The following is a 9,854-nucleotide window of genomic DNA, read 5'->3' on the forward strand; positions in this document are numbered from 1 at the left end:
AAAAATAGTCCACAAGAAGCTGCAATAGCCAGATTTTTAAGATTAATTCCCAAAGGAAAAAGAACACACCGTAAAGGGCCGGTCCATTACGGTGGAGCGAGTGACATGCTTGCTTCATTCACTAGTGTTGGAGCAGAAGAACACAACCTGCATTCTCTCAGAAGTCAGAAAATGCCAGAAGATGATGAAACCACTTTTAATAACTTCAATATGAAGGGGAAAAAGCGTTCTGCCCTCTCTCTACTTTCTTTAGAACATAATTCTGATGAAAGTTTATCAAGACAGAATTGTAATGAACAAATTACAGGTATTGTTACAAACAGTGATTCTGCAGTCACAAGCACTAGAATATCTGCTTCAAACTTGGATAGATCCAAGACTGTCCAAACTGGCCAGCTAGATTATATGAATTCTACATTGGTTATCAATGGCTTAGAGAACTATAGTTTTGGAATATTGCAGAAAAAGAGTGTTGAATCCTCTGGTACTGAATGTAATACTAGGGTTAGTTGTAGAGAAAGTCTGAATGAGGCATCATTCAACAAGATGCCTTACGTATATCACAGAAGACATTGCAACAAAAACCTACCAAAACCATCACTTTTGAAAGAGCTTAATGGATTAGGTGTTCCTGAGTCAATATCTGATTTTACACGAAAAGGTTTCAGAACACGAAGAGAAGTGGCCTTTGTTCGAGTCTTGTTTAGCCAGCATTTGGATGATGACATAATCAAGCAGCAGAAAAAGGTTTCTTTTCTTGTATTTTTGTTTCTAGTTCACCAGACGACTTATGAGTCTTGATTGTAATATTCTTTGATATGCTTACAACTAGCTTTTAATTTCTACAGATCTCTGCACGGCTGGGTATTTCTATGACATCATGCTCTATGGATGCCACACATTTTGTAGCAGATGAATTTGTGCGTACAAAAAACATGTTGGAAGCCATTGCTCTTGGCAAACCAGTGGTGACGCATCTATGGCTTGATAGCTGTGGACAAGCAAGTTGCTTACTTGACGAGAAAAATTACATCCTGAGGGACTCCAAAAGGGAAAAGGAAATTGGCTTTAGCATGCCTGTTTCATTGGCTCGTGCAAGACAGTATCCACTTCTAAAGGTGGTTGTCTGAGGCTATGAGATTTATTTCTAACCAGATATCTCTTTTGGTTGTGATGAACTTGTACCTGAAATTTCTCACATTACTGAACATCTTGTATGCTGATATCTGTTATCTCTCGACAGGATAGAAGAGTATGTATCACCCAAAATGTTAAACCTAATAAAGAGATGATTACTAGCTTGGTCAGAGCAGTTGGAGGTGAGGTACGTGTATCTACCTTCATATCATCAGTAATCTACTTTAGTCATTACTGATGTTTGAATCTGGTTGATATTACTTCATCCGTTTTCCTTTCACCTTTTCTTATGTCTTAAGATGTGACAATCATTTATATATATCATTTTCCTCTATCATAAAGTAATGACCTCCTGAAAATTGCTCCTCAGGTAGTGGGAACAAGTCAGAAATTGGCAGCAAAAGATCAAAAGATTCCAGATGATCTCTTGATTCTTTCTTGTGGAGAAGATCTAGCAATCTGTGCACCCCTACTTGATAAAGGTTGTACATTGATATTTCTTCTTTTCGTTCAAAATGATCACTCAGCTTTCTGGTAATTGAAAAAGTCTACTTTAACTGCAGGAGCAGCAGTCTATAGTTCAGAGCTTCTGCTGAGCGGGATTGTCATCCAAAAATTGGAATATGAGAGGTAAATTTTATGAAATTTATTGTGAAATAGTATACTTGATTTTGCACCATCTAGGTTGTACTTGTTAACATTGGGTTGAAGAACCAGCAAGTTCTAAAATATGCTGTTTGCTTAGCATACTGCATACTTGATTTGTGGTGGGTCCAGGGCATCATTATGCTCTTTGCTTAGCATAGCATTTCAATTCTTCGTCACGTGAGGAAGATTATCCCAATTCTCCCAAATGCAAGTCATATGAGCTTCTAATTTGGAGCCAGTAACAAGGCACTTCAGAAGTGCAGCGATATCAGTTTCCCAGGAAAAAACTGACCTGCTGATAATAGTATAATCATCTTGCAACTCTCCTTTAGGTGTCTGTAGACGGTATAAGGACCCTTGAGAAAATCGTGAAGACCAGTTAGCAGAGACTGACTAATACTCGGTGAACCAATCCATAGAAAAGAAATTGGAAGAAAAATTACAGAACCCTTAGGCATCGGATTTTTCCCTGTTTTGGTTATCATATTCTATTTTCCGATGGAAAATGAAGAAAGGGTATTGCTTTCTTCGTCTAATGCTGCATTTTCCACTGACAGGCACCAACTCTTCGTCAAGTTTGTAAAAGAAAAAAGAAAGATCTCAGAGGGGAACAGACACAGCAGAAGGTTAAGCAAACGCTAATCTTTCTAATCACATAAAAGTATAATTAGAATTAGTCGTATATTTTGTATGAAGCTCTCTTCTACCAGATTACAATGGCCACTATAAAGGGGAGAGATGGGCCACGTCGATTATAAAACTCTTGCTGACTTCTTAATGGCTATCACATGATATACATATATATACATCTATATGCATATATATGAATATATATTTTGTAAAGTGGTACCTATTACTAAATACTTAGGATACAGGGTGTATTTTGTCTCCAATTCTAATTTTCACCCTAATCTTCACCATCAAATATCTTTGCAAATGAAGGCTGCTGTTAATCTAGCGGATATGTAATGGCCACCGCAGTTTTTTTAATGTGATTTTTTAGCTCCAAATACAGGAGTAGAGCCCTAAGAGAGACGGGAAAAAGGGGTGTTTGAAGCGTAGGTAAACCAGTGATCGCAAGCTCTTAACTAGAAGCTCAAATCCACAATGCACCGAAACTCGTTGCCTTCTGGCGAAAACTGGTGAAGCTATCAGTACAACATGTAAAACTGGGCTGCGTAAATTACGCATCATCAAAAGGCAGCTACTAATATTTCATTGGCTAAATATTCAAATAAAATTTTGAATTATATTAAAAAAAGTTAATTTAGTTTTTTTATTATATTTAAATAAATATAAATTTTTATTTTAATTAAATAAATTTTTTTATTAACTATTGATTAATTTTTATTAATAATTTTTTATGTCACATTACTTATCATGTGAAATGTTGATATATCATGTTGATAATATCAATGTCATACGACATGTGATATGACATTAAAAATTACTAACCCGAAATTAGATTTTATATTTTTTTCAAATATTCAAAAATTATTAGTTAGAAATTTAAAAAAAAAATTAAAAAAAATTAATTGTTTCTTATTCGATTGCGATCTTTTTAATTGTAGCAATCCTTCTTAATTAAAAAAAAATGTAATCTAACTTTTTTAATTCAATTGAAGTCATTGTTGTTCAACTAAAAGTTAATGTAATGAAATTTAAGAATACCAAAAAATGATTTTAAAAAGAGAAAAAGTAAAAGTAGAATACATAACGGTTATAATATTAAAATTGACAAAAACACATAGTGTTATTCCACAAAAAGAAAGTCAAATCTTTCTCTTCTTTTCTCAAGAATTTGTAAGACAATTTGGTGCTCTTCTCTTCTCTAAAATCTCAAAGGGAGATATTGAATTTTATTTATTAACAATAATAAATCCTCTTTTTACATCTTTTACAATTTTTGAAATTTCAAAACTACTTAAAAATCAATTTTTAAAAGAGAAATAGGAATTGTAGACAGGGAGATAATATTTTCGCCATAAGGTATATTGTATTTAGAGAATATTTAAGAAAGTGAAGGATTTTTTTTTTGTTAAGAATTAAAGTTTTAATTAAGAAAATGATAATCAGTTTGAAACAATTAGTTTTTTTTTTTAAATTTTTTGTTTTAAATTTTTATAATTAATAATTTTTAGACATTTAGATGGGTAAAAAAAAAAAATCTCAATTCTCAATTAGTAATTTTTTATAACAAGTCATCTACCACGTGGTATATTTACACAACACAAATTATTTATTTTTTTTTATTTTTCTATTTTACTTCTTTTTTTTCTATTTTAGAATTATTTTTCTTTTTCTTTTTTGTCTAGAATTATTTAAAAAAAGATTATCACCACCATGACATGAATTTAGTTATCCATGAATATGAAAGCATATCAAGCATAGTTTACGAGGTTTAATATAAAAATCTAATGTTAATTTTTCATTTTGTTTTATATCTATTTAAATTAATAAATCTAAAAACTTATATTTAAATTTTTAATAAAATTTTATGTTATAATTTAATTTTTTATTTCGAATTGAATCATTAACCTAATCTATAACCTTAATTGCTCTTTAACTACTCATACAAAATTCATAAGCCATTACTTAAGTACTCTCATAATATTATTATACACCATTAACAATCATAAAGTTTCTCTTATGTAAAATTCTTATCCTTTAGAATTATCTTAAAATTTAATGGCTGGTGATGTCATTTATTTGGAAGGCAGAACAATTTAATTTGTAAATGTAATTGGTGTTAGGAGTGTGCAAACAATTATTTCGGTTAATTCAATTTTAGATATCTAATAACTGAACTAACTGAATTTGTATTTAAAAATAATCAAAACCGAGTCAAACTTTACAAATAACCAATCTAACTGAAGCTAAATTAATTCTGTTAGTTCCGTTCAATTTTCAAAAATCAAACTTGAGAAAAAATTTTTATTTGTATATATTTATTTGTCATATTTTTTTAATAAATTAATATTACAAAATATTAAAAATAATAATAATAAATTATAATAAATAAGATAAATACTTATATAAACAACAACAAATAATTAAAAATATAAATAAAAACAATAATAAAAATTTTTGAGCAAATAATTTTAATTCAGTTAGTTCGATTAGAAAAATACCTAATTAAAACTGAATCGAATTAATTTTAATAATTAAATTATTTTAATCAAATTATTTAAAAAATCAAACTAATCAAACTAAAAAATTAAACTCATTTCTATTCGATTCAATTATACGATTTGAATTGCATTTACACGGCCCTAATTGGTGATGCTTTTACCAACTCTTTCCGAAACACAGCACATCCTATTATCCAATTTGCCTCGCGCTTGTATCCTTTGCCTCACATGCTGCAGCCAGCGGCTACCAATCAAATTTTAGTACTACTACACCATTTTTTTCTTTTTTAATACATACCCCATAAGCTCCTAGAAGACGGCGCCGTTTTCTGCTGACCATTTTAAGACAAGTCCTCCATAACTGATGCCTCCCCAACAATGGAAACGCCTATCATCACGCGCTCCTTTTCCTTGAAAAACAAAACGGTCGGAAGGAAGTGAAAGAACACGGGAGGAAGGGTAGCAGATGGAAGGCAATTCGGCTTCTCGAAATTCGTCGTTTTCAGGTCCGTTTCACATCTCCTTGGATCTTTCTCTTCTGTTTGGTTAGCAAGCAAACTAAAAGAAAGTAAAGGAAAATGCTAATGATAAGTAACTTTTAATGTTCTTTCCTTTTCGGTTGATTTTTTAATTTTATTTTCCATGGCAGGGACCGTTAAACGTAACGAGAAGCAGAATTGGGCAACGTCGCCGTCGGGTGCTCTTTACCACTTTGGTACAAGTGGTTTTTCTGTTGCAGTTGCCACCGGCCTTACGCATCCTCTAGGTTCGCTTTTTCTTTTTCCTCTGTTTTTTCCTTATTTTTATTTACTTGATTAATCTCAAAAATGTTGTATGTCCTTTTCGCTATTAATCACTTAAATATTGTATAATTGCCTTAGTTTGAAGATTAATGGTATTATTTAGAAAAGCTGATGAATTAATCAAATCTGGTTCTTCGTGGATTGCACGCCTCAAAGTTAATAATATTGTCTAAGTGAAAATTTTAAAATTGATGGAATTTTTGTTTAATTATGAGGGGAATGCCATTTTTATAGGGAGAAGTTTCTTATTTGCATTTCAAGCATGGTTTCAATGCTAGTGTACTCTGCTATATCTTTTTAATTTTACTTTAATGATAGTAAAAAGATGGTTTCTTTTTTTTTTCTTTTTTTTTACAGTGATTGAGAATGATCAATAGACATAAAACCTTGAAGTTAAAGGCTTTCTTTTTCAAGTACATGTTTCAAACATGAGTTGATTGGTCATGAAAAATGTTATAATTTTGAGAGGAATTAAATTGAAATGCTTCAATTAAAACACAAACTCACAAAAATACACAAAAAGGTGTATGGAAAGAAATTTTTTTAAGTAGAATCATATTGGCCTTGTTGAATGTATTGCTAACTCATTTATCTATGCTCATCGTGCAGATGTGCTTAAAGTTAGGCTGCAAATGCAGCTCATTGGTCAGAGGGGTCCTTTGATTGGAATGGTATTTTACCAATGCTGTCAGTTTACTTTGATGATAATGATTTCTGGTTATCTGATTTTATTGATTAGAAATTCATTATTTTTATGGATATAAATAGGGACCATTATTTGTTCAAGTTTTGAAAAATGAAGGACCAAAGTCTCTATATCTGGGATTGACACCTGCGTTGACCAGGTCTCTTCTATACGGAGGTCTCCGTTTAGGCTTGTATGAACCATCAAAATATGCCTGTGATTGGGCCTTTGATTCCACCAACATTTTGGTTAAGATTGTATCTGGAGCATTTGCTGGTAGCATTTCAACTGCCCTGACCAATCCTGTGGAAGTTCTGAAGGTAGTGTTACAACATTTTTATTCTGATCTTCGAAGTTCATTTTGGGATTAAGAAACAGTAGTTTTCTGCTATCAGGTGCGGTTACAGATGAACTCAGATATGAGACAAAGAGGGCCAATTGCAGAACTGCACAAAATTGTCTCCAAAGAAGGAATAGGTGCTCTTTGGAAGGGTGTTGGCCCTGCTACAGCTAGAGCTGCTGCTTTGACTGCTTCACAGCTTGCAACATATGATGAATCCAAGCGGGTCAATTTCTAAGCATGCTGTTTTTCAGTTTGAGTATCCACGAAGTAATTTCCAAAGATTTTGGATGATTAATTTCGTGTTTGATTTATCATCTATCTAGAGTGTCTGTTGTCATTGTTTTTTTCACTTTTCCTTTTTCTCGCATTTTCTAAGTTTTTAAAAATTCTATTAATGCAGATATTGATGAAATGGACACCTCTTGAAGAAGGATTTTATCTGCATCTCAGGTATGACACTGCTAGTACTTTTTATTTCTGTCTTCTTTGTCCTTGTTGTAGATGTTAAATAAAGGAATATGTATTAAGATATTCTCCAAAATTTTGACCTTATTACATTAGTCATTAAAGTTGACAGGTTATGTATGAAATTGAAAATTATAGAAAAAAGTAAACATGCAGAAATAGGAGTTTTTTGTGGGAGAGATAAATATAAGGACATAATTTAACTCACACAAATTTTTTGTTTGAGGGCAAAGAAGAACGGTTTAAATGTGGTATTTCCAATATGTGCTTAATATTTTAGAATGTACCATTATATTTGTGAAAGCTTTTCTTTCTGACTCTATTTATTTCTTGATTTTTGCATCTCTTGAAGCTCAAGTACAATTGCTGGCTTGGTGAGCACCCTAATAACGGCACCCATTGACATGGTTAAAACCCGTCTTATGTTGCAACGTGAAAGAGCTGGAAGCTATAAAAATGGATTTCATTGTGCATATCAGGTATTGAATTTATTTTTATTTTTGGTGCCTTTTTATTTATTTTGCTATTAGTTGTTCATTTTATTTCCTCAAGTTTTTCTTTTTGCACTTTTATTGTGCCTTTTACTTTTCATTACTTTCCTTTGATGCCATGGATTAAAACATGTTTTTGTGCTTGGTAGAGCTATGTATCATGGATGTTGGAAAATGACAGTTGCCTTCAGTATTCCAAAAGAACAAGATCCCTAATGCCCTTCTGCTCTTCTTCTTCTTCTAATATGCTTAGGTCTCTTCAAATTTACTTAGTTTGGCTCCTATTATCCAGAATTTGTGCTTTATTGTGTTGAAGATTTCCTCAACTGCTACACCACAAAGTTTGGTCCTTTATTGTTCACAAAGTTTTCTGCTATTTTATTTACACATTTTTGAGCTATATGCTAACGCACTGGGGCTTGCCTGGCATCTAGTAGTTTTAATTTTAACCATTACAACTGAAGTTGGACTGTTTGGCACTGCTGAGAGCTTCTACCAAAGACAAAAGAGAATTGTTACGAATCAGCATGTTGTTGTCTTGGGCCCTTATCTTTTTTGGGGTGGGGGAGGTTAAGGTTATAGAATTTAACCTCATTTTAGATGTTGGTTGATATGGCCACCACAGGTTTGACAGAAAAAATTTTCAGTCATACTATGTCTTACACTTTTGTTAACACTTATAACATGTGGCAGACCTTCCACCTAGGTATACACAACAACACTGATTTTCTTTCCAATATATTTGCATTTATGGTTTCAGGTTCTGCGTACAGAAGGCCCCAGAGGACTTTATAAAGGGTGAGATTGTACATAAGTTTCCATTCTTTCTTTCTTTTTTCTTTTTTGATGCACAGATTAAGTTTGTGGACAATGAACATACCAGTCTCATCGAGATTTATCTTTGCATTCTGATATTCAATTTTAATTTAGAAGTTCTTCTTGCTTGGATATATTTGAGAGGATGCAATAATAATAGAACAACTGTAAATATTGTTAATTCATCTTTTTTTTTTCCAATTGGTGTTAACATTCCGATTTCTCAATGTTGGTCTGTAAATTCTCATCAGGGGCTTCGCCATTTTTGCAAGATTGGGTCCACAAACTACAATTACCTTTATACTCTGCGAGAAGCTGCGCAAGCTTGTGGGATTGAATGCAATCTAGTGGTAGGATAGTTTATCTGCGGTTACAAAATTAGCTGTCTATATATAGTATATGGAGATGCGACACAGCTGCCTTGGTTGCCAGCAAGGCCCGATTGGAAGGAAATAATTTTAAATAAATTTGTATTCATTCTTTTGGTGATTAGATCACCACTCAATTATAGGGAACCAGAATTGAATTTCGCACCCATTAAACTTAGCTAGACTTTGTCATTTAAAAGATGGTCCATTTATTTGATGGAGGAGTTGCAGCATTACTCATTGTTTTCCCATCATTTTTTTAATGTTGTGGGGTTTGTCTGTATATCATGAAATCAAATTTGTTCTTGCTGTGAATTATTATCTAACGTGTTATGTTTTATTATAATATTTCCAATAAAAGGGTTACTTATGGTTGTGGTAATTGATGAGGATTGGGTAATCTTGTGTGCACATTTGTCATGTTGATGTTTAGCCTTGTCTTTTTGGTTTCTGAACAGTTAAGGTCTTTTACAAGGAAATGATTAATAAATTTATGATTATCATTCAAAGTGAATCACCGGGCTGCACTCGGGTGGCACGCCTGTCAGGGTGGAGCGGAAACCAGATTTGTTGGTGCATGTTTGACTGGCCGTCTGTTGATTAAAAGGTTTGGTACAACTAACTCTCAATTGACTTTTGGAGAGAGTTTCTTAAGGTATCATACACCCATTTTTCTTATGAAACTTATGATTGTGCCCAATCTTATTTATCATAAATTTTCTTTATTGTTACTACTTGTTTGTCATATCAGTTCCCCACTTTTCACATCCCCCCTATGATTATTGCTCAATATGATGCTGCCACTTGCAAAATCCTGGATGCACCCACCCTACCTCCAGCCCCACTGCTTCGTCAGCACCTATCTTTGTTCTGTTCTATCCAAAACTTATTAATACTTAATTAACCCAAGAAATGGGTTTTACCTTCGGTTGTGTTCTGCTATACAGTTTTACAAATTTAATGGCCC

The 9,854-nt window shown here is 32.7% G+C and overlaps 2 protein-coding genes across 2 annotated transcripts; both read left to right on the forward strand.

Moving 5' to 3' along the window:
- Positions 1 to 6: 6 nt before the first annotated feature.
- On the forward strand, positions 7 to 2,685 carry LOC110414385 (BRCT domain-containing DNA repair protein). Its single transcript, XM_021425535.1, has 6 exons — positions 7 to 747; positions 849 to 1,118; positions 1,244 to 1,324; positions 1,508 to 1,619; positions 1,701 to 1,767; positions 2,343 to 2,685. Exons 1-6 carry the CDS (start codon positions 106 to 108, stop codon positions 2,425 to 2,427), a joined length of 1,257 nt encoding a protein of 418 aa, XP_021281210.2. The 5' UTR covers positions 7 to 105; the 3' UTR covers positions 2,428 to 2,685.
- A 2,504-nt stretch (positions 2,686 to 5,189) lies between these two features.
- LOC110413875 (Mitochondrial substrate carrier family protein) lies at positions 5,190 to 9,242 on the forward strand. The gene is made up of 9 exons (XM_021424878.2): positions 5,190 to 5,422; positions 5,566 to 5,682; positions 6,329 to 6,390; positions 6,488 to 6,724; positions 6,800 to 6,970; positions 7,148 to 7,197; positions 7,565 to 7,691; positions 8,464 to 8,501; positions 8,771 to 9,242. The coding sequence occupies exons 1-9, from the start codon at positions 5,383 to 5,385 to the stop codon at positions 8,865 to 8,867; spliced, it is 939 nt and encodes a 312-aa protein (XP_021280553.1). The 5' UTR covers positions 5,190 to 5,382; the 3' UTR covers positions 8,868 to 9,242.
- Positions 9,243 to 9,854: the final 612 nt, after the last annotated feature.

Source organism: Theobroma umbraticum, unplaced genomic scaffold (genome assembly GCF_002168275.2).
Source record: "Theobroma umbraticum cultivar Fairchild unplaced genomic scaffold, ASM216827v3 scaffold_4.1, whole genome shotgun sequence".
Taxonomy (NCBI): Eukaryota; Viridiplantae; Streptophyta; class Magnoliopsida; order Malvales; family Malvaceae; genus Theobroma; species Theobroma umbraticum.

Coding starts and splice junctions, on each gene's coding strand:
- LOC110414385 (XM_021425535.1), top strand. CDS start 106: ATGCTTGCTTCATTCACTAGTGTTGGAGCAGAAGAACACAACCTGCAT. Junction 1,325..1,507: donor TCAGAGCAGTTGGAGGTGAG/GTACGTGTATCT, acceptor ATTGCTCCTCAG/GTAGTGGGAACAAGTCAGAA. Junction 1,620..1,700: donor TGCACCCCTACTTGATAAAG/GTTGTACATTGA, acceptor CTTTAACTGCAG/GAGCAGCAGTCTATAGTTCA.
- LOC110413875 (XM_021424878.2), top strand. CDS start 5,383: ATGGAAGGCAATTCGGCTTCTCGAAATTCGTCGTTTTCAG. Junction 6,391..6,487: donor GGGGTCCTTTGATTGGAATG/GTATTTTACCAA, acceptor GGATATAAATAG/GGACCATTATTTGTTCAAGT. Junction 6,971..7,147: donor CATATGATGAATCCAAGCGG/GTCAATTTCTAA, acceptor CTATTAATGCAG/ATATTGATGAAATGGACACC.